This window comes from Vulpes lagopus, chromosome 1 (genome assembly GCF_018345385.1).
Source record: "Vulpes lagopus strain Blue_001 chromosome 1, ASM1834538v1, whole genome shotgun sequence".
NCBI lineage: Eukaryota > Metazoa > Chordata > Mammalia > Carnivora > Canidae > Vulpes > Vulpes lagopus.
Window position 1 is genome coordinate 102,871,458 of NC_054824.1, and position 24,968 is coordinate 102,896,425.

General features: G+C 39.4%; 2 protein-coding genes across 2 annotated transcripts in view; one reads left to right on the forward strand and one right to left on the reverse strand.

Moving 5' to 3' along the window:
- Window positions 1-24,968, reverse strand: part of NSUN3 (NOP2/Sun RNA methyltransferase 3) — a 55,039-nt gene that overhangs the window by 21,392 nt on the left and 8,679 nt on the right. The window contains exons 3-5 of the mRNA XM_041722437.1: window positions 23,596-23,939; window positions 13,181-13,335; window positions 12,312-12,433 (exon numbers count right to left, since the gene is read on the reverse strand). Of these exons, the coding sequence (XP_041578371.1) occupies window positions 12,312-12,433; window positions 13,181-13,335; window positions 23,596-23,939 (621 nt within the window). The remainder of the gene's footprint in view (window positions 1-12,311; window positions 12,434-13,180; window positions 13,336-23,595; window positions 23,940-24,968) is intronic.
- Window positions 2,306-6,963, forward strand: LOC121472153 (ubiquitin-conjugating enzyme E2 N-like). The gene is made up of 2 exons (XM_041723247.1): window positions 2,306-2,507; window positions 6,506-6,963. Exons 1-2 carry the CDS (start codon window positions 2,306-2,308, stop codon window positions 6,961-6,963), a joined length of 660 nt encoding a protein of 219 aa, XP_041579181.1.

Genomic DNA, 24,968 nt, shown 5'->3' on the forward strand with positions numbered 1-24,968 from the left:
GTTACAGCTTCCACTGCACTTTCTGCCAAATATTCAAAGGAAAAAAATAATTGCAATTTTCCATAAACTGTTCCTGAGAATATAAATGAGAATCTACTCCTTAATTCATTTTATGAAGCCAATATAACTTTAATTCCAAACTCTAATAAGACTATTTCAAAAATGAAAAATTATAAGCCAGTTTCACTTATGAACACACATGAAAAAATCCCAAGCAAATATACAGAATCTAGAAAAATTATCTATATATTTCTATATATTACAGAATTATGAGGGTTTTGTTGAAAATCCAAAAGAATCTATACATTTTTAGACTTAATAAATTTATCAATATTGTGAAATAACAGGAAAATGTCAAAGCTCTCTAAATCGATAGATTTAATGTAACTCCAATTAAAATCCCTACAAGCTTCCCATAAAGCTTGAAAAGCTGATTCTAAAATGTATGTAAAGATGTGAAGGAATGGAAAGTAGCCAAGATTCTTAACAAAGCAAAATGAAACAAACAAAAAGGGAACACTTGTGCCTACATATGACGACACTGATGCTATGGTAATTAGGTTAGCGCAGCACTAGCTGGAGGATCTGTGAACAAAGCAACTGAATAAACAGGAATCCAGTGAATGTTACTGTGGATGTCTGATTTATGACAGGAGTAGGACGACAGAGTATCGGTAAGTGGACAGACTTTTCTTTTTTTTTTTTTAATTTTTATTTATTTATGATAGTCACACAGCGAGAGAGAGAGAGAGAGAGAGAGAGAGAGAGAGGCAGAGACACAGGCAGAGGGAGAAGCAGGCTCCATGCACCGGGAGCCTGACGTGGGATTCGATCCCAGGTCTCCAGGATCGCGCCCTGGGCCAAAGGCAGGCGCCAAAACGCTGCGCCACCCAGGGATCCCTGCAGACTTTTCAATAAATACTGTTGAGGGGCACATGGGTAGCTCAGTTGGTTAAGCGTGTGACCCTGGATTCCAGCTCAGGTCATGATCTCAGGGTCATGAGATGGAGCCCTGGGTGGGCCTCCGTACTCAGCGGGGAGTCTGCTGCAGACTCTCCCTCTCTCTCTGCCCCTCTCCCCATTCCCCCATGCTTTCTCTTCTTTAAAAACAAATAAATATACCTTTAAAAAATAATAAAATTAAGAGCTGTTGGGACAATTAGGTATCCACGTGCAAGGTTACAAAAAGGAGGGAAAATGGGAAGGTAGAAAAGAAAACAGATTCCTACCTCATACTACTGTGCAAAAATCAGCTGAGGTGTATCATAGACCTAAATGGAAAAGTTAAAACATAAAGCTCCCAGAAAATAACACCAGGGACTATGTAAGGTGTGGAGAGATTTCTTACAGGACATACACAACGCACTAATCCTCAAGGAAGATACAGATAGGAGAAGTTATTTAAAAAGCAAAAACCTCTCTTTGTAAAAACAAAAACAGAAATCCCAAAACACTGAAAAGAGAAGGGGAAGCAGCCAAGCCCCAGTACGGGGAAGACCCCTACTCCCCAACGTCCGCGACCCTGAAGCACCCTGAAGCGGTGGCGCGCCAGCCTCCGGGGGTGGCGGGAGGCCGAGAGCTCCCACATCAGACGCGGCGAGTAGGTCCTTACTCAGCAACAGCAGCCCCGTCACAGGACATCTGAATGTGCCCGGCTTACCACCGGTGCCCAGGTGGCGCTCGGTAAACACTCAGGATACAACAGACGAGAGAACACGCAGGGCACAACCCCCGCGTCCTCCCCGCCGTCGAGGCCCGGGTGGGCGTTTCCCCGCAGCAAACCTGCAGACGCCCGCTCGGCCGGCTTACCTGAGCCCCTGCACACCCAGACAGGCAGCTAGTGCAGCCACGCACAGCACCCACGGCTACTATCTTAACTAGTGAGTGGAGCCAAAATGGAAAAATCACTCTTCACGGAGCATCACACACTTTCTTGTTCTCTTGGACCTGTCCAAGCTCTGGCACAACAGGCCCTACCCCTTCACCTTTTTCATTGGGCTTCAGTGCACAGGATATAAAGGGGGAGGGGCGTTTACTTTAAGAGCCGTCTGCATTAGTTGACTCCATTTCAAGATTCAGATGTGGGACTAAAGAAGAGGTTTCATCAGAGGCCTCTACTGGGGGTTTAGGGGTGAGCCGACACCCAGGATTACACTGTCAGATCAGAGTCTCCCGAACTAGAGATCGTGCCCATTATCAAGCTTTACTAATACTTCCAAGTATTTGAGCGAATGGCACAAAAGAGGCCAAGTCTCCCAATGCGGCTCCCCCAATCCTGCTTACAGCTCTGAATGTTTCTACTCAGATGGTAGAGGAGTTCTCTGAGCAAAGTTCACAGGTCCCCTCACACAATGGGGAGCATGTAGGTTATGTCCCGTCTCCACTACATCTCAGGGAGCTGAACGGCCTGTGTGACGTTCTCCAGGAAGCTGTGCCTCATAAATCTGGATCCTGGAATGTGTTTACCACGGGCCATCCTAAACAAGGATACTCTGCTCAAACATGCCGTAAGTGAGGGTTCTCCTCTCAGCAACGAGGTCAGTTACCAACATGTTTAACTAGGTCACCCACTTTCCTACTTTCCGTGGGACTGCCTCCCTAGAAATCAAGAGAAATGGATCACAGGCCAGCTGCTAACTCCTTCCCCAAAGAGTTATCCAACTCTTGCCTGGATCATCGAAAAAGCTGATGTTTTAACTTCCACTAGGATGTCTTTGTACCTATTTTTGGCATTAATGAGATCCTATCATTAGAAAGTTTTTGATACTCCTAATTACCCAATAAATGAATGAATGATTTAACATGATGTAGCCATTTCAAAAGTATATTTTCAATGACTATTTAATAATTAACATGTTTATAATAAATTACATAGAAAAAGATACTGAATCATATATTACTATGATTTCTATTATTATAATTACTATACTCAATCAAAGGAAGTCAATATGTTTCTTTCAATGAATGGCTTATTTTCTTCTTTTTATTTCTTTTTATATTTCAAATGTTTTATCAGACTATACTACTTCCACATTAGGAAAAACTATTAAAATAAGTATCTCCAATTTAAATGTTTTCTGTTGCTTATTTTGTAAAAATATAACTTGTTAAACCCACACCCCATTCTTGCTGCCTCTAAACTTGACTGTTACCACATTCTTGCCCCATTTTATGACAATTGCCTTGAGGACCCTGAGAACAAGGAGCATTTTATTTTATTTTTTTAATTTTTATTTATTTATGATAGTCACAGAGAGAGAGAGAGGCAGAGACACAGGCAGAGGGAGAAGCAGGCTCCATGCACCGGAAGCCCGACGTGGGATTCGATCCCGGATCTCCAGGATCGCGCCCTGGGCCAAAGGCAGGCGCTAAACTGCTGCGCCACCCAGGGATCCCCAAGGAGCATTTTATTATTATTATTATTATTTTAAAGATTTTATTTATTTATTCATGAGAGACACATACACAGAGAGAGAGAGACAGAGAGAGAGGGAGAAGCAAGCTCCATGCAGGGAGCCCGATGTGGGACTCGATCCCTGGACTCCAGGATCATGCCCTGGGCTGAAGGCGGCGCTAAACTGCTGAACCACCCAGGGATCCCCCACAAGGAGCATTTTATATATATTTTAGTATCTGCAGTGCCAGCAAAGTTCTGATGCAAAACTGATATTTAATAAATACTGGATAAATTGATAGATGATAGATGATAAAAATCTCATTTTCAAGATTGTATTTCATGTTGTCATCTATACTTGAGATTTTTTTTTTTTTTAAGATTCTATTTATTATTCATGAGAGACAGAGAGAGAGAGAGAGAGACAGAAGAAGCAGGCTCCTCACAGGGAGCCCAATAAAGGACTCGAACCCGTGACTCTGGGCTCAGGATCATAGTCTGAGCCAAAGGTAGAGGTGCAAACCCTGAGCCACCCAGGCATCCCAATACTTGAGATATTTTTAATGTTGAAAATATAATAGCTACAAACTGTGGATATCTCCTCAACCTTCTGCAATTTCACTTAATGTGGAATATTCTATCTGTACACTGTTAATAAAAAGATATATGTACTTTGCCCAAATTACAGGTTTTTGGTTTTTTTTTTTTTTAAATTATAGGTTTTTAATCTGAGAATCTCTGACTCCTGCCATCTAACTTAAAGAAAGAAAGAAGAAAAAGGAAGAAGAGGAGGATGAAGAAAAGTAGTAGAAATAGTAGTAGGATTAATAGTGGTATGCTTTTGTTTTCCGGATTCCAAACACATGATTAACTATATCATTATATATTTAAGGATATAATGATAGCACGCAGAGCTAACTGAATTAGCTGGTCTTTAGGAGAAACTGTATACATAGCCCAAACAGTGGTGGAAATCTTCCAGTCTAATAGAATTGTATGTCCAAAGATTATTTTCCCAACATGAACACATCAGTATTTTGGTTACTATGTTGATGAGTGATGAAGACTCATGCTCCACAGTTACTAGGTATCCCTTAGCTCAGCTCAGACAGAGCAGTCACTGACGATTTTTTTTAAATGTTTCTTTTAAAACACAATTCTTGCAGTCAGAGTACCACTTTTAAAGGATAGTTATCTGGATGATTTATACAAATTTTCAGAATGTTACTGAATAATCTAAGCTTCCATTCTCAATGAATTCACAAATTGGATTTTACTTGTCAATTGGTAAGAAAAGAAAACCAGAAGGGGTCAGTATTTTAAATGTGATTGATTTTCTCTGAGGAAATGGATGACATGATACATTACTGCAATAACATACCAATATTTTTGTTATAAATCATGCTCTTCAGTTTGTGCTTTCCCACCTAAAAATCATGTAAACTTCTTTTGCACAAACACCATGGCCACTTTCAAAGAGATTACACGTATATTATTTTCAGCATATTTTCCCACTGTTTTTCCTAATACATTTAAATAAAAACAAGGCAAGAGAATCTGATTATGTAGTTTGTATATACATAGTATGTAACAGAAATGGTTGGTCTCAGGAATTATTTTGATAAATAATAAGTATATACTTTCAAATGACACTCCCTTAATAGAACTGGTTTATGTTCAATTATTCCTTATAACATTGTCCCACATTCTCATCTTCTGAATGGTTTTGGGGAAGATGTGTGAGAGAGTTGTGTATAATTTTATCTTCATGTTTTATACATTAAATAGAAGATTCTAATTTTTCCATTTCTGTATGAATAAATCAAAGAGTCCTCAATAAGTGTACAATGACCTCATATGCTTTGGGATCTACCTCCTGTCATCACTGTGTCTTCCAATACGCTTTCCATGCTGAAAAAAAATCAGGTTAGATTACTATTTTCATGATTATATACATAATAATTCTTTTTTAAAGATTTTATTTATGCATGAGAGACACAGAGAGATAGAGAGGTAGAGACACAGGCAGAGGGAGAAGCAGGCTCCCTGTGGGGAGCCCAATGCGGAACTTGATCCCGGGACTCCTTATTTTTAAAAAAGAATTTTTTTAAAAAAAATTTAATGATTTATTTTTTAAAAGAATTTTATTTTTTAAAAGAATTTTTTAAGACTTACATATCTATGAACATTACTCTTTTAAAAAATGTAACATCAAGAATCTTCTATTAAATAAAGTAAAAAAAATTAAAAATAAATAAATAAAGTATTGGGATGTCTGGGTGGCTCAGTTGGTTAAGTGTCTGCTTTCGGCTCAGGTCATGATCTCAGGGTCCCAGGGTCTAGCCCCATCTCAGGCTGCCATCTCGGCAGGGAGCCTGCTTCTCTCTCTCTCCCTCTGCTCCTCTCCCTGCTGGTGCTCCCTGTTTCTCTCTCAAATATTAAATAAAATCTTTAAAAATAATAATTATAAATAAAATACCAATTTTAATTTAGGTATCACATTCATAAAAATATGTGCCAGAGTAATATTTGGTTGTACATTGTTGTGTTCTCAAAAGCTAAAATTGCGAACACTATGCAGACTGCCTGATTAATTTAAATATGAATGATATCTGGGGAGGTAAATGAATATACAGCCACAGAGGGCATAAAGTATCTTTGAGTACATATCTGTCAGCTGACAAATGCAAATACTAGTCTTCAACAAGACAGTACAAAAAGTTTTCCTTACTTGCCTCTCAATTATCCTTTCCACTCCTTTTCTCCTTTCTGAGTGCCATCTTCTGTTCACAGTATCAGCCTAGGCAATATTTGCTTTCTTGCTTTCTAATTGCTCTTTGCAAATGCAAATAAGCATCTAATATATCAATCCTTTATACTTTTGACCAAAACTCACACATAATATATTTACTCTCTTGCATATGTTTGATTTGAAATCTTTATTTCTTATTGTGGAATAAAAGGATTACCTTTTGTTAAAGGAAGGTAAGTCAATAACTAGGTGAGAAAGATTTCAAAGAAAGTACGAAACTTGAGCCCTGGACTTCCACTCGTGCGTGAGGCGAGGGGAGCCAGAGTCGAGAGCAGAGGCCGAACTCGGGATCTGACTAGATGGCAGGCTGCCCCGCAGGATTATCAAGGAAACCCAGCGTTTGCTGGCAGAACCAGTTCCTGGCATTAAAGCAGAACCAGATGAGAGCAACGCCCGTTATTTTCATGTGGTCACTGCTGGCCCCCAGGATTCCCCCTTTGAGGGAGGGACTTTTAAACTTGAACTATTCCTTCCAGAAGAATTCCCGATGGCAGCCCCTAAAGTATGTTTTATGACCAAAATTTATCATCCTAATGTAGACAAGTTGGGAAGAATATGTTTAGATGTTTTGAAAGATAAGTGGTCCCCAGCACTGCAGATCCACACAGTTCTGCTATCGATCCAGGCTTTGTTAAGTGCTCCCAATCCAGATGATCCGTTAGCAAATGATGTAGTGGAGCAGTGGAAGACCAACAAAGTCCAAGCCATAGAAACAGCTAGAGCATGGACTAGGCTATATGCCATTAATAATATTTAAAATTGGGATCCCTGGGTGGCGCAGTGGTTTGGCGCCTGTCTTTGGCCCAGGGCGCGATCCTGGAGACCCGGGATCGAATCCCACATCGGGCTCCCGGTGCATGGAGCCTGCTTCTCCCTCTGCCTGTGTCTCTGCCTCTCTCTCTCTCTCTCTCTCTCTCTGTGACTATCATAAATAAAAAAAAAAAAAAATTAAAAAAAAAAAAAGAAAAAAAAATAATATGTAAAATTGATCTGATCATCAAGTGTGCATCACTTCTCCTGTTCTGCCAAGACTTCTTCCTTTTTTGTTTGCATTTAATGGACACAGTCTTAGAAACATTACAGAATAAAAGCCCAGACATCTTCAGTCCTTTGGTGATTAAATGCACATTAGCAAATCTATGTCTTGTCCTGATTCACTGTTGTAAAGCATGAGCAGAGGCTAGAAGTACCATCTGGATTGTTGTGAAACATTTAAAAGCAGTGGTCCCTCTCTGCTTTTATTCCTTTCCCCCCATCATGGTTTGTATAAAGCACTGTGAATGAGGGTAGTTGTCAGGGTTAGCTGCAGGGGTGTGGGTGTTTTTCTTTATTATTATTTTTGAGGGGGAGAGGTAGTTTTATTTTAATTTTATGGGCTCCTTTCCCCCTTTTAATGGTGATCTAATTGCATCGGTTAAAAGCAGCTAACCAGTTCTTTAGAGTATGCTCTCTAGCCAAGTCTAACTTTACTGAGACACTGTAGATTGACAAGCTTGATTGTTTGAACCAAAATGGGAATATTAAACAAACATCACAGCCCTCACTAATAACACTGTGACTTTGCTGTAAAAAGCTTGTGACCATTTGTGGTATGGCTTGTCTGGAAACTTCTGTAAATCTTATGTTTTAGTAAAATATTTTTTGTTATTCTAAAAAAAAAAGAAAAAGTACGAAACTTCTCTGTGTGTGAGTGACAGAGCTATCCTTGATGGGAAAATTTATATATTTATATATATATTTTTCCACTTTCTGGGGTCAGGGACATAAGATAAAAGAGAAATTATGGCTCACACTATCATTTTTCTCTTCATCTTTTCAGCCATCAGACTTAGGGAATTAGAACCATTCTCTGTGCCTATCGCTTGGGTATCCCGCTCTTTCCCCATTATCATAACAACTACACAGCCAAGGAACCCAGAGTTTAACTACTTTTGGTGCTCCCAATCTCTCACAAGACCAAGCATCAGGGACAGGAAATGCAGAGCAGCTGCTCAAGGAAAAGACTAGGAGATGGCTGGGGTGATGATCTTTTCCAACTAATTTCATGATAATGTACACCTGTAGTGATTGCGATGTCAGTTTTCCACCTTGTTAATATGCTACTTAAATGACACAGGGCTAAAGCCATTCCTTTTGGGGAATAAGATGATGGGAGAAAGGAGGAGTGGTAGTTGTTAGGGCATAAGTAGGTGCCTATGTGAGGTCTGTATAAATGCCTGACCTTCACAATGATGACTGAAATGTTAAATAATGTTAAGAGAAATTTGTTAATTGAGGGGAAAAAAAACTAAACTGAAACTAAAACCAAGCTTTGGTTATATAAAAGCAATATAATTGAAATAAATAATGGAAATGCTTTATGTTTATGCTTAATGACTATGTAACACAACTGTGATTATATCATTTTGGCAGATTAACTTTGCTATAAATTTAATTATAGATTTAAATTCTAAATACTCAGCCCTTGTAATTTAGTGTTTTTAAACAATTACTGACCACCTTCTATGTACCAGACATCAAATTATGTATTAGCAGTAAAAAGAGTAAGACTATCCCTGTTCCCAAGGGGCTTATAACAGTCTTGTTAAAGAGAGATAAGTACGAGGCAAATATTAAGCAAAGGGACTGACAATATATTTTTAAATGAAAGTAAGGAACTGAAGAGAATATCAATCCTAGTCCTAGGGAGTCAGGTAAGGCTTCAATAAGATGTCAAAGCTAATTCCTAAAAAATCCAGAGTTAGCCAAGAGAAAGGGGAGGGTGAGTAAGAACAACTCTTAACCAAAAGGAAGAGGAAATGCACCAGCCTCAGAAATGACACCATAAGGTGAGTCTGAAGAACTGCTCAGATGGAACACAATGCAAGAGAAGTCCTGAGATGACGAGGCAAATGAAGTGAGAAGGAACCATGAATATCATACTAAAGGATTTGAAATTTTAATGGTAATGGGAACCACTGCAGGATTTCAAAAAGGAGAATGACACAATCAGGTTCACATTTCACATCAGATTTGCTTTACTGTGAAGAGTAAAGTGAAGCTCACACCCGCAGACATGGAGAGCAGTTAGGAGCCAACTGCAATGATTCAGATGACAGATGCTGGTGGCTTAGGTCAGCTATCAAGGGTGGATAGAATTGGATGGACTAAAAAAAAATAAATACATAAATGAAAAAGAATTGGATGGACTTGAGCAATATGTAACAGGTACAACTGAAGCATCTTAGCGACGGACTGCGTATAAAAGAAAGCGGGGGGCTGAGGATGGGTTTCTGATGTAGACAAATGTCTGATGGTATGGAAATTACTGAGACACAGAAGAGAAAAAAAAAGAGGTAGAATAATGTAGTTTCTATCTGATTTTTTGTTTTGTTGATTTTGGAGAGGACAGAAAAGCATTAGAAATTATAAGTTAAAAAAAAAAAAGAAATTATAAGTTGCCTTCTTGACAAATTAAGTTTTATGTGTCCCGGGGGCTTCCAAATGGGGATATGTCATAGATAACTGAATCTAGGGGCTAGGGAGTTTAGACACATATGTGTGAGACAGCATGTTATATGAGTTGAAGCCATCAGATAAAGAGAGAAGAGAGCCAACATCAGCAGCCTAAGGAAACCCAGAAATTATAGGATAAGCTGCTTAAGAGTAAATTAAGAAATAAATAGGAAGATAATCAGAAAAACATATTATCACAAAAATCAAAGGAAGAGAATATTATTATAAAAAGGAACAAGCAGGGGCACCTGAGTGGCTGTCAGCTGAGCCTCCAACTCTTGGTTTTAGCTCAGGTCATGATCTCAGGGTGGTGAGATCAGAGCCCCGGAGCCTTGCATGAGGCTCTGAGCTCAGCACAGAATCTGCTTAAGATTCTCTCTCCTCTTCCTCTACCCCCTCAAAATCTTAAAAAAAAAAAAAAAAAAGAGGGAAAATGCAGTCAACAAAAGTCCAATGCAATATGAAGTATAAACTGGTATAGCTATTTTAGAGAAAAATTCAATACACCTAAATGTTTGATCCTTAATTCCACTTCTTGATTTTTTTTTTTTTAATTTATTTATGATAGTCACAGAGAGAGAGAGAGAGAGAGAGAGGCAGAGACACAGGCAGAGGGAGAAGCAGGCTCCATGCACCGGGAGCCTGACGTGGGATTCGATCCCGGGTCCCCAGGATCGCGCCCTGGGCCAAAGGCAGGCGCCAAACCGCTGCGCCACCCAGGGATCCCCCCACTTCTTGATATTTAATCAAGAAAAATGTTAGTTTCATGCCCAATGAGATAAATCAAAGCATGGTTTGTAAAAGAAAAAAAAGGAAATAATGTAAGTATCCAAAAAATAGAGGATTGAATAGAATATGACAGACTGACACTACTTAATAGTTTGCAAAAGTTGAAGAGAACAAAGTATATCTACACGGAAAAACTAAGAAAAATTAAGTACAAAAGAAGCAAGTTTCAGAACGATATATACACAATGATAGCAGTTATTTTTAAATGTATTTCTCTATGCACATGATAGTAAAAACAGCTATAGAAAAAGTCTGGAAGAGTGTACAACAGTTAACTCAGTAAAGAAAGCTGGTATTTGGTTGGGTGCATGGCAAAGGGGGCCTTTTGATTCATATTTATTGAGTTTTTTACAATGAAAATGTTTTCATGTAATAGTTATATAATAAAATACATCTAAAAATGCTATCAGAGATTAAGTAAAAGTAAAACTGAAAAATATTTATCAATTTAATGGGTCTTTAGTAACTTCAGCAAGCATAAATTTGAGAAAATAAAGGGAACAGAAAACAGATTACAATGAATTGAGACAAAATGGGAGGGAAAGCAGTAGATAGAATAAAAAACAGAAAGCTTGGTAATGAACAGTGAAAAAAAGAGGTGAAGGAGGATTTTTCATAAGAAAGAAAAATGGTATTCTTGGAAAGCCTGGTTATTTAATCGGTATTTTTTAAAAAAAGAAGACGCAATGCTAATGAACCATCATAAAACTTACTGTCTGTTATAAGGTATAGCCACAGCAAGGCCCAGAGTAGCTGGAATCATTAAGAAGCCAGATCAAGAAAGTTTAGATGAGAAAGAAGTCTTATAGCAGGATGTATGCAACATGCCAAAGCTAATAACCCAAGAGGTGCAGGGAGGGGTATAAAATTCTCAAAACATCTTAGGGTTTAGTAGAGGAAAGGCTGACACTGGAAGCATATAAACAATTTAACTGCCAGATAGGTAACATTTAGAAGAAGCCTCTCGTGGGCACTACCTGGAATAGCCGTATGAGCTGATTTCATTATTTAGTACAAGAACAAGACTACACAGCACTTGACTATAATACTTAGGTACTGACATGTATTCCTTGTTGTGCAACCGTCGGAAGGTGGACATAAACCTTGTTGTCAGCAGTGCATAAGAAATGTTAGTCATTCTCATTCCACATGTAAGAGGTAACAGGTGTAATGCATCATTAAACTATAGTTTAAATATTCCAGATAATTTTTGCTCTGCATTAAACAACAGGAATTACTTGGGAGTAGGGTGTAAGTACAAATCTCTTTTGAAACCAGAAAAGAATGTCCCAAAATGCCTCTGTTTGGAAACAAACAAACAAACAAACAAACAAAAAACAATGCATCTCTTGGTGGTCACATGCTTCTGGAAAATTCTTTGAAGGGAGATAAGTGCTAACAATGAACTACGACTTCCTAGAAGGCTGACTCATTTAGAACAATGTATCCATTACCAAAAAAAATACATCCTGGTCCAAAGCTATGATGCGGGGTACTGTTCAGGTTCTGGTTAAAAAATAGGGTGCTGAGCCCTGGGTTTGAGATGGTCCCGAAATGCAAATAACTTTAAACCACAGTAAAATCACGTGTGTTCCTTAAAAGACAATGGTACTACAGTACTACAATTCACTGAGGGGGCGGAGAGGGGGCGGCAGGGCCTACAGCATGAGGGCTGAAAGGAAAGAGGTCAAGAATTTTCTGGATGCAGCTTTTGGAAGAATAGTTACCAACTCCTACACAGAGACCCTCTGTTTGGGGAATTCTCTGTGTCATGGCGTGTCATTAGAAACCAGAATAAACTGTTTTATGAATAGCCCTCACCTTAGGAGTTCTATCTGCAGAACAGGCAAATTCCTCCTTTGGCTTATCCTACAGGCTGCCTTCTGAGAATCTGAAGAGAACAACCAACTCCGATCGTTGGAACATGGAGCATCAACTAACACCTAGAGGAAAAAAGGATATATAATGCACATGTGCACTGAAGATACAATCTCAGATGCAAGATACATGGAGTAGTCATGTAAAACATGACAAAAAACAGCTAATAAAGACATCTCTTTCAAAATCAAAAATATACTATAGTAAATTCTTCATGACATGTCTTCACTAATACTTTACATGAAAATTTCCTGCACACTTTTAAGGTTTGTTTTTTTGGCGGGGAGAGGGAATAGGAGGACCAAAAGTCTACTAATGTCTACTCATATTTCATATTCTTGACGACTACAGCAAAAGCTTCTATAAAAGTTACTCATTTTAAACAGACATTAACATATTTCTGAACTCTCAGCATTTATTTTTGAGAAGTAATATTTCAATTTTGGTTTGCTGAAATGTTCTCTTTTTCTTCTGTCATACTCAGATATAAAATGTTTCTGAACTAAAACAATATAGTGTCTATGTTTGTGCATTGACCCAAATAATACCGGATCTTTTCCTGAGTATCTCTGAGGTACCTGGAAATAAAGAAAACATACAATAATCCCCAATCCCAATGTTACTGCTTCCTTTGAAGCATGCTGAGCATCCAGCAAAAACCGCTTCCTTATTCACTTTATCAAAATTTCCCAGAGCACCGAGAAATTGCACCAGGCTGTGTCTGGAAGCAGATGGAAAACAACAACAACAAAGCAACGTCACAGCGGGACCACTAGGGAGCCCGTCAGTTTGTCACAGTGTAATAACAGTACCTTGTCAAACGTTCCTGGCTGCGCATCTCCCAGGTCTCTGCCGTCCAATTCAGACACTTTAATTACATCTACCAACGGCTGTGGGATGAAAGATTCTAACGTCTGCTTCAGCCACCTGAATCTCAGGCCATTGTATTCGTTACAGTGAAGATAACCTAGATATCAAGGATTAAAAAGTTTTAAAATGGATACAATGGAATTTTAAGTTTCTACTTTTTTTGAGCAAATAAATTTCAGAAAGAAACCAATTCATCATAACTATGCAGAAATAGGGTACAAAGGGAAATATTACGATTATCTTTGGTTTTAAAAACAGCAACACACACAAACACACAGTAGTCATGCCTACACAGCCTGTCGGAGCTTAGCCCAGTTACTCCTCCAAATGTAGTCATGGATTCCTAACGATGTGCTACACAACCAACACCTCAAACCCACAGTGCTCCCCACAAAGCTCTTAAGAGCAAGTGCTCTGTTACTGGGACAGAACATTTTCATTTTAAATAAAAGAAGGTACACAGTATGTGGAAAAAAGCATGTCAAGTGCTGCTGGCTCTACGGTAAGACATGGGCTCAAATCAGGAAGTGAAGACTCGGGAAGTTACTTAGCTCTAAGTCTCAGTCTCCTTACGTGTAAAATGGGGATTGTACCTAGTGAAGGGGTTCAGAACATGCCTCTCCAAAATATGCCACTTCGGCATCTTATTTTGAGTTAAAGGCACTTGAGTAACAGATGCAGGAAGGACATTTCTACCTTCCTTTCTCTTCCAGAAGGAGATACTCTCCCTATACTACAAGGAAAGAAATACCTTATCACCAGAGATGGGGAGTCGGGCCAAGAGAAATCTATTTAACAATATGTTAAAAATCCTTCCTGTCTTCTCCTCGACATATTTTAGTTATTTCCCACAACTGGCACTCTACGTTCAACCTCATACATAAGCACTCATGCTTGACCACTTTTGTGGATCTTCCATTTCCCTGTGGCAACTCCCCTGTACATGTAAAATTTTACTAAACAAAATTTGTGTGCTTTACTTCCACTAATCGGTTTTTTGTCACTCCCAATGAGAAACCCTAAGAGGACAGAAGAGAAGTTTTATCTCCCCTACAACGGCTACCTTAAAAATTGGTTGCTAAGTTTAAATGTGATTTGATGACATATCTAAGCATAGGACTACAAAGGAGTAATAACAAATGTACATTTTACTTACCAACAATTCCTGAGCCTTTACTCTGTGCTAGACATTGCTCTAAGACTTTACATGTAGGGACACATTTAGTCCTCACAAGCCTATGAGATACGTTTACTGTTGTTTATATTTTACTGATGAGGAAACCTAGACCATTAGCCCAAGTTCACAGAGCTACAAGCCCCTCCATATATCAGAGCCCGACCTGCCCTTAGGCATCTCTTAAGCACCATGCCATACTCCTCGGTTCAGAAGGCACATAGCAAAGCGGTTCATTCCCTAACCTGTGAAATAGTTATCCTGTCTTTCCTTTATTTAAATACATATGTATATGTAATATTTGTATGTATTTATTATGTAATATGAATTATGATATAAACGTACACATACAAGCATATTTTTAAATGGTCAAAAGTAGAAGATCAAAAATCACCTCGAACCCAATCTTCAGATAGCCATCTAATATTTTGGTAATCATACTACCATACCACATCCCTTCGTGTGTACACCTATATAAAATCTATATAAATGGAATTATATAATATTTCCAGTGTCATTTTTTTCATCTCATTTTTTACCTACCCTCTCTACCAACTGCCCACCTACCCCATCAGAATGAACCTGAATTATAAACCCATATATATGCCAATACTTTAAAGTCAACTGACAAGTCAACTGACAGAAATATAAATAATTTTTAAAGGTTACTAAACAGTACATGAAATGGATGAGCCACCCTTTATTCATCCAGTACCAATCACTGGGCATTCAAACTGTCATCACTGGGATCCCTGGGTGGCGCAGCGGTTCGGCGCGTGCCTTTGGCCCAGGGCGCGATCCTGGAGACCCGGGATCGAATCCCACATCGGGCTCCCGGTGCATGGAGCCTGCTTCTCCCTCCGCCTGTGTCTCTGCCTCTCTCTCTCTCTCTGTGACTATCATAAATAAATAAAAATTAAAAAAAAAAAACTGTCATCACTAATAAAATTCAACTAACATCTTTATACAGTTGTCCTTTCATAATGTTTTTATTATTATGAGAACATTCCAGAAAAATGGATAGGTTTGGGCAGGGGAATTTTTACTTTTAGTATATTATCCCATCCCGTCACCAAACTCCCACAAGACGTGTTCTTATTAATAGTTTGATGTGGGATGTGATGTAGTATAATAATCTCTGATCTCTAACACAACTGAACATCTTTTCATTTTCTATTTGCCATTTGGTTTTGCTTTTCTGTCAATGCCTATTCTCTCCCTTTGCCTTTTTTTTCCTGTTCCACTATTTATATTTTTCTTACTAACAAGTAACAATATTTTCATTGTACGAATATTAACCCTTTTTCTGCCATCTGATCTGCAAGGGTTTCTTACATTGTCTTCTGAATTTATTTGTAGTATCTTTTTAATTCTTATATTTCACAATCTTTAAGTCACTCATATCACTTTTATAATTTCTAGGTTTTTAGTCTTTTCAACCACTAGATCTTCAGGTCTGATTCAGCTCAACATTCACACAGGTCATGTTTTGCATCATCCTACAAAGGACAGAAACCACAGCTTGCTGAGGGAAGGGTGACACATTCCTCTTTCACGGAGCACCTTGTAATTCGGTAAGTTGGTAATTTAGGTGCAAGAAGAGAAGATTCACATTGGGCAGGTGTAGGAGCTGTCCTGACTTAAAAGCTTCATGTCCCACAGGAGACATCTCTTCTAACAACTCCAAGGGTGCAGCTTCTGGATGCCCATGAGGGATGCCCAGTTACCAGAATCACTGTACTCAGGAAGGCCCAATCAAGGCCTCCCCATCAAGTCTCTGGAGCTTATTTATTCTTTTTCCCAGTGCACATGCATTTTAACAGAGTCTTTTTTATCATGAGTAATATTGCCTGGGAGCATAGTGACAATCTGTCAGGTTACCAGGGAAACAAAGCTAGAAAACCAAATGAAGGTGAAATTCTAAAGTAGACGGGGAGATATTTTTATAAACCTTTTGCTCAAATATCTGTATGAATCTATAGATAATATATGTATCTACATGTATAAATATATATAAAATATTTACCTGTATAAATAATGTTGAGGGGGAAATATTTTTATAAAGCTTTTGCTCAAATATCTATATGTATAAATATATGTACATCTACATATCTATACATGTCAATATATATGTTGTTTTCTCTGATTGTCACTCCCTAATTAAAACGTTTAATGATTTCCTGTCATCCAATAAAATTCAAACTACTGATTCATTTCAAGGTTTCTGGTAATGAGACCTCAAGACAACCTTTCAATTTTAACTTCCCAGTATTTTACCAACATGCTCTGTGCTCCACCATATTTGACTCACTTGTCCACTTGTCATATATACTCTGAACCTCTCCTATAGTACTTCATAGTTTACCTCATGAGATGTTTGTGTGCACTGCTTGCCTTTTCTACTACCACTGCACCACAATTTTTATATAGAAGGCACTAGGGAGATGGCCTCAATTTTATTGGGGGCAGGGAAAGGAGTAGGAAATCACCTTAAGGCTGCATTTGCACAGGTAATATACTTTTTATAAAAAAAATTTAGTTTATGTGTTTATTTCAGGGGCTTTTGGAGGATTTGCTAATGCAGCTTATGGACAGTTGTCTAAAAGCCTGAATTCACTAGAAAAAGACCTAAGGCAAAAGTTTATATTATGGAGGAGATGCAACCCCGTGGAAGCTAGAGAGAAAAAAAGGAAGTAAATCATGCCAAGAGGGAACACAAATATAAGAGGGTTTGCAATCAAGCTGGCTACAGCACCGGTCAGCCTCTCAGGATACGCTGATAGTCTGAAATTGCTGAGTCTTGGAAGAAACTTTAGGGTTTAGCGGAGTGGGGAGGAAGAACAATTAATCTGCAGATCTTCCTCTCATTGGTTGAAGCCCATTCCAAGAGTTGGTAACTCCCACACACTTCATGTTTGTGCTACATGGCCCCTACAGGCAAGTGCTAAGGAAGCCAGAGAGTCCCAAGGCCAGTCACCGCAACCAGTCAGGTGTGGAGATTTCCACTTGGCGGCCACCTGGAGGCTCCTCAATTCATGGCAGTTGTTAACATCAGCAGCAGGTAACTGCAGGAACGGCAGGAATCTTTTCCACGGTTTCTCCAGTCTGGAAACAATTCAAGTCTCTCAAGCCTTTAAGTAAGGAATGGGAGCAAACATGACGCCAAACACGACGGTGGTGGAGCATAAACTGGGCCAAGAGAGCTTCCCAAAGTCACACCTTGTCCCCATCAGATACTAAGAGACCCAAAGGAGTCTTAATTATTTTTCATTCTACTTCTCCTTTTTTCTGGTTTAAATATTTTATATTCCATTTCTATTAGTTTACTGGTAAACCTAAAATTTTTTAAAAGATTTTATTTATTTATTCATGAGAGATACAGAGAGAGAGAGAGAGGCAGAGACCCAGGCAGAGGGAGAAGCAGGCTCCATGCAGGGAGCCCGAGGTGGGACTCGATCCCGGGTCTCCAGGATCACACCCTTGGCCAAAGGCAGGCACTAAAACGCTGAGCCACCTGGGCTGCCCCTAAACCTAAAATTTTTAACATGTATATGTAAAAAAAAAAGTCTAAAGTGAGTCAACTTTACCATTTTTCCTAAAAGATATAAGAATCTTTTAATTCTCCCTCTTAAGCTAGATACTAATGTTACTATATTATTTGGGTTTTATCTGGGCTCACATTTTTTAACTGCACAAAACACATTATCATCATTTTCTTCTATAGTCATTGACTTTTAGATTTTACCCCTCTATTTCCCATCTTCTTTGTTCTGCATTTCTTCTTGTTATCTTTCATCATCCATTTACAATGGCTTTCCTTTTTCCTGAACATCTTTCAGAATCATTCATGACAAACTTACACTCTCTCTTTTTGTCTAAAATATAATGTCCATTTCACTTTTGCTCTTCGGGGATATTTCAGTGAACATATTTCTGGATTTATAGTCATCTGTTCTTAGGACATTGAAAGCATCATTCCTCTGAATGCTAGTTTCCACTGCTACTCTCAAAGGTCAATCCTGTCTGTTGCCTTTTGAAGGTAAGCTGTCCTCTCTGGCTGCTCTTAAGATCTTCTCTTTATTTTCAGAGTTCTGCAACCTCATTATAATGGTCTGCACTGGCTTAGTTGTGCTCACACAATTTCAGAGGGTACTTCCATTCCTCCTCCAAACCAAGTTGAAGACAGATGGTTCTTTCAGTCCCTTAGGACAGGACTATTTCTTCTTAGTTTACCTTACATGGAGGGTATACCATTTTGGAATCTCAGCTTTCTGTAAGCTAACCTCCTAACAGATGCTCTCTTGGGCAGGCTTTGTCTTTGTCTTTTATTCCTACATTTTCATGAAGCAATGAAAATCAACATGCAAGTTTTTTAGGTTAAGCAAATGTTCACAAGTGAAAAACTAGCTTTGATGCTCAAATGACCTTCTATGTTCCCATTATCTCTTAGATTGTGATCACTATTTGGAGATCACTTAATGCATTTAAAAAGATTCTGTTTTTCTTTAACATTCTATCCTACATTTTTTAGTTGTTTTTAAGCAGGAGGGTTGGTTAGGAGACGTAATTTGTCGTTCTGCAAGGAACCAATTATTTCTGTATCCTTCACAGCTCCACATCTACCATTCAAGGCCTTGCACACATAATGTGTGCTCACTAATGTGGCTGACTTGATTTGAAACATGGCATTATAATAAAGAATATTTAAATTGCTAACATTGAAAATCAGGTCAGTTTTCCATTAAATTACAGCTTTGGTCAAGATTCACAATTCAGCATTTTAAAATAAGTCTCTTAGTTAAAATATAGCTTTATATTATATTGTTTGGCCTAGATGTAGATTTTATTTAAAATTGTCTTAGATCAGTTAAACATTTCAAAATATATATCACAACCCAGTTTCATATACGTGTGTGTATACACACACACACACACACACACACTAAGACTTACTACATTGAAACAGAATTTACCTCATGCTTAAATAGTCAAAAAATAAACCAAATTTTGGTATTTCTTCATCTAAGCAGGAAAGGGGATGAATTTAACAAATACCAGAAAAAGTCATTGAGGCTTTCCATCTGTATGTGGCAGCCTTTGGTCCATGGAAAGAAACTGAGCTGGTAGTTTCATTTGTTAATTTGCTGTGGTACAATTAACTTGAAAAAAAAAAAAAAAACCCAACAATTCTGCCTATTTGCAATTCTGTTAGTTGTTCCTTGGAGTTATAAGCCATAATTATGATTATCTGAGAAATTATAATGTCCCTCTCAAGGTAAAAGTTAGAATAATATTATCTATATATTTTTAGAAGTGCTAATGAAGGCTAATGGTAAGGTTCTTTGAGATATCTGGAAGCAATGTTACAACTTCACAACAAACTTAACGACAAATTTGTCCAAAAAACCACAGTTGACAATAGATTAAGATACACTTGAGAATACAACCATTTCAGATTCTGGTTTATTAAGCACCTGTTTTGGAGTGGGCATGGTGCTAGTAGCTGCAAACACAAAAAAACAGTGAGAACATCCCCTGTTGTCAGGAAGCTTTCTAATGGGAGGATGCTGGACACATCAGCAGTTGAATAACATCAGGAGACCTCCAAACAGAGTAAAGTGCACATTTTTGAAATGTTCAGATCTGCCACTTAACCTCGGACAATTTAGGTTAACTTCTCTTTGTCTCAGTTGCATCTCTAAATGGAGAAATAATGCCCAACTAATGGGGCTGCAGGGTTAAATAAGATCATGTACAACAGTGATAGTCACACTGTGTTCCTTTGGGCCCCAGGACTTCAGGAACACGTATATAAAGAAATACAACGTAAGACACCAGAAGTAGAGACTACTAAAAAATGTTTGAAAACATATTTATACCATGTGATTACTACGGTCTTGGCACACACTCAAGTATTCCAAAATGTACTTATTACTAACCAAACTAAAAAGTGCACCTAATGCAGGGAGTTCTGGAAGGCTTTCTAGGAAAGTTGATTCCTTAGTGAAAACCTGAAGAATGAAAAAAAAGTTAGCAGGGGAGGACGAGGGGGGGAAAGTGATACCTATAGCGTGTGCATGAGGCCTGAGGCCTGAGAGGGCAAAAAGCAGGATAAAAGCAAGTAAAGGAAGGAGACTTTTTAGTCTTTTCTATCACCAAAGGCTAACTAGATGTCAAAAAGGTATTACTGGCTGCAAAGAAAATTTCATGGAGGTTCTGAGGACAGAGCCCTCAGCAAGGAAGCTGATCAAGCCACTCTACCAAGCTGGGTCATTCTTAGGAGGTTAATGCTTTCCTATTTAGAATCAGAATTGTTCGTTCTTCTTCTATCAAGACCAGGACATAATAAAGGTTGTGCTGACAAAAACAAAAACAAATGGACAATCCATTCCTGTGCTAACAGGTGGGAGCAGCTGGACCAAAAGAAAAATAGGCTAATTTCTTTAATCGTCCTAAAATATGAGCTTTTTAATCATTCAAAGCTGTGAGCCTCTTGGCCCAGAATAAAGGCCAGTACTGAGCTAAGGAAATTTGTTGTATAAATGCACATTTAGTTGCAGCCATCATTTTAGGTTTTGCTTTTAAAAGCTTATTTTAGCATTGCTTCTGCATTCCAAATTCAAGCACTGTAGCTAACCTAATTTGGGCTTTGAGCATCAGCATGAAGACATCTGTACTTCTTACTAAACCATTATCATTAGTCCCACTTAGATGAAAAGCTTCTTTACTTGGAACACTGCCTGTGGTTCATTGCCCTTGATGTCAGAACAGGAAGATGGCTTCTCCACTTCAAATGCCTAGGATATATCAGTTTGCATTTGTATTCCTAATCAAATCTCCTGCCCTATCACAAGCATGTAAAATATCTATAGCCTACTAATGAAGATAATTTAGGATTAAAATGCTCTCTCTTCAACACGGTACCCAAATTTGACATTTCTTTTCCATTTTTTTTAACAATACTAAAAACTCAATATTCAAAACTGATATAACAAAATAAGAATGAAAGCGAAAATACTCCTTATAACACGATTCCATAAACCTTCACCTCAAATTATAAAGATAATAAAAAAACCTTACAAAATTAGCCATTTGGTTCTGTTTTTTCACATCAAAAAACACAGCAAGCTTCAATAACAAAGTTTTAATTGCAACTCTAAAACACGCAGTATATTTTCTCCTAAATGCACAGTTAACTGATATATTTGTACCAATGCCTAGGACAACTGGATTCACCGTTCCCATAAAAGCTTTTGAAATCTACTTCAAGAGGGAGTGCTCTCAAAGGAAGATACAAGTTAGCAGTCTTCAAACTGGGATATGCATGCCCTAGGGACACATCACTTTCTAAGGGATAATAAGGGAGACTGAATAGTTTTAAAAGAATCAACTTTTGGATCATCACCTTCCTGAAGAACACCTCTGGTCAGGGCATCTCCCTTCGCAGTGACCCCTCACCCACCTTACACCTAAGGAGGCCTGCTTCTCACTCATCCTGAATCTCATCACAGCAAATCGTGCCAGGTGCAGACATTCACAGAGCACCAAACAAAGGCAGTGAAACACACGGGAACCTTGGCTGAGAAAGGGAACAGAGTTAAACGACCAGGCCTGGTAGCCTTTTGTAATTGAGATGGGTTGTAACCCTTTGCCTTCAACAAAATCAAAAGTGGGTCTAGAGTGCTCACCTAGCAGATCATTAAAATAATGCTTGATGAAAAAATATCGATGTGATTTGGGGTCATGACTCAAGATTTAAACAGCTCAGTGAAACTACTATAACACAGTTCCCACCATTTCCATCATCCCATCTATAATAAACAACAGCATCTGCATTTATAAAAATAAAACCATCAAACAAACAAAAATCAGACAGAACTGATGCTGAATCTTATCTCACCAAGCTATAAGTAATATTTATCCAGGGAAATCTGAAATAATTTTTTAAATCTCATTATCTAATTAAGAAAATAATGTATGATGAATGTTGACTCATTCCTTTAACAAAAATTTATATAAATGTATATTAACATACATTTCATTATTTTTATACCAGTAATGGTAGTGATAAGTTACTTGCAAAGAACTTTTTAAAGTCTTTGAGGAGGATCCCTGGGTGGCTCAGCAGTTTAGGAAGGGCCTGCCTTCGGCCCAAGGCAGAGTCCTGGAGTTCTGGGATCGAGTCCCACATCGGGCTTCCTAGATGGAGCCTGCTTCTCCCTCTGCCTGTGTCTTGGCCTCTCTCTCTCTCTGTCTTTCATGAATGAATAAATAAAATCTTAAAAAAAAAATAAAGTCTTTGAGATCTGCATTGTCTGGGGGCATGAGTGGCTTAGTCAGTTAAACATCTGCCTTCAGCTCAGGTCATGATCCCAGGGACTGGGACGGAGCCTCATGCTGGGCTCTGCTCAGAAGGGAGCCTGCTTCTCCCTCTGGCTGCTGCTCCCCCTGCTTCTGCTCTGTCATATAAATAAATAAAATCTTTTTTTAAAAATTGTGTTGTCTAATACCATACCCATTTGCTGCAAGTGGCTATGAACACTTAAATAGCTAGTCCAAACTGATAGGCGCTGTACACTACATGCCTATTTTGAAGACTTTGTTAAGAAAATAAAAAAGCAAAATATGTCTTTAATAGTTTTTATTTAGATTACATGTTGAAATAATATTTTGAACATACTGGGTGACAATATATTACCAAAATTAATCTCAACTGTTTCAACTTTTTTTAATTACTTAAAAATTTTACATTTGATATGCACTTCACACTATATTTCTATTGGACAGAACTGCCTTATAACATTACGGTCCAATGATACAAAAAATAACTTTAAATGTGTATGTTTTTGCCGCCTAGAAGTATGACGAGATATCAATACAAGACTCTCAAGCATAAAAAGTCAACCATAAAATAAAAAATCTTTGTTATTGGCTTCTCAGGATTCCTATTATCAGATTCATGTTTACAAAATGCAGTAATTTTGCTCAAAATTACCTGCTAGTATTTAGCTGAAAAAAAAAATTACACTGATTCCTCAGCTAAAGCTTCCATTCTACATACCGACCTGGTATTCAGCTTTTCAAAGTCTGTGAACTCAATCTTACACTTCTTGTATACTTACAAGTATTTTGTAACACACGGATATCTAAAAGTCGTCAATTTGCGAAATAAAAGCACACTACCTGGATCAGCACACTGTAGCAGAGCCACCGATTTGCCTCCAGGAGCAGCACACAGATCCAGGACCTTCTCCCCATCCCTTAATTCCAGAGCCAACACCGGGAGAAGAGAGGCAGCGTTCAGGAGGTAGTATTTTTTTAGATTTCCGATTTGGTGTCTTTCTGAAGGCATTCTGTCTGGAGTCCTGCTGAGGTAGCACTGCATTGATTTAGGGTGGTAGGGCAAAGACCCGTGAGAGAGGGTGTGATAGCCCTTTAAATGTAAATTTTTTTCGAGTTCAAAGGAATAGTTGAATCGGTTAAGAAGGACAGCATATTGCCAGCATGCTGGAGATATGAGTACATCCCTAGAAGAAGAAAAGGGAAAGAATATTAATAACATATATACCAACACAATTTCATAGTACTAATCGAGTGAACGGGGTCATTGTTTCCAGAGGCAGGATCAGCATCACTGACTTTGCCGTCTTGCCAAAGGCTCCGAGGGGCCCAACCCAGAACAGCTCTGATCCCGCCTTTACTTAAAACTTCGGTATATTACTCATCAGGAGCTTTCTTTCTTTTGTATCCGTTGTGTCCATCACAGGGTTATTTGTTCTGATTATTAAGTTTAGGGGCCCCTTGAGTCCTGCACCAGAGAGGAATGCCGCACCTGCGCAGCCTCACCCCTTGATGCCCAGCATCTTGCCAAGAGCGCCCGACTGGCTTCCCGGCGCGGCAGGTGTCAGAGCGTCGCACAGGGAAGCTGTTCGTAGTGACGAACGTTACCCCCTGAGACTGTTAATACTGGAGGGAAACGTCCTGTCATCAGGGGACGGTTACAGGAGTGGGTGCCAGAGCCTCCTGGCCAAGTGAGCGCTCGGGCAGCTCACATCCGCCGCAGTGCAGGTGGGCAGGCCCCGGCCCGGCCCGGGGACAGAAGCCGGGGGCTTAGGAATCACCGCCAGGACACCACCAGGCGCGCCAAGCCCGCTCGAGCGGTCACAGCTCCCGCCAAGCGACAGGGGACACAGCGGGAAACGCGCGGCTTCGCGGCGGGGCCTCGGGGCGTCCTTACCGGTCGCGCAGGTCCCCGCCAGCTGCCGCCGGCTGAGGCCTCCCGCCGCGCCCGTGCCTCGCGTGGGGCCGCCCGCGGAGCCGCTTCCCCCGAGGCCCCAGCGCTCCCGGAGGACGGCCGCCGGCCTAACGGGCTCCGAGGCCCGGGGCCGCCGCAAGCCCGGCGCAGGCCGTCAGCCCCGGCCGGGGCCCGGAGCGCGGTGGGCAGCAGGGCCTGGCGACCGCATTTCCAGCAAGCTCTCCGGGCCGAAGCGCGGCCACCCCTCGGGGCCACCTGGGGAGCCACCTGCCGCGCCTTCATCTCCGTCCCTCTTGGGCTT

Bases quoted from the DNA above. Each gene is read 5' to 3' on its own strand.
- LOC121472153 (XM_041723247.1), top strand. From the start codon at position 2,306: ATGGTAGAGGAGTTCTCTGAGCAAAGTTCACAGGTCCCCTCACACAAT. The intron at 2,508-6,505 runs GTAAGTGAGGGT...GGATCTGACTAG, and splicing joins ATACTCTGCTCAAACATGCC to ATGGCAGGCTGCCCCGCAGG.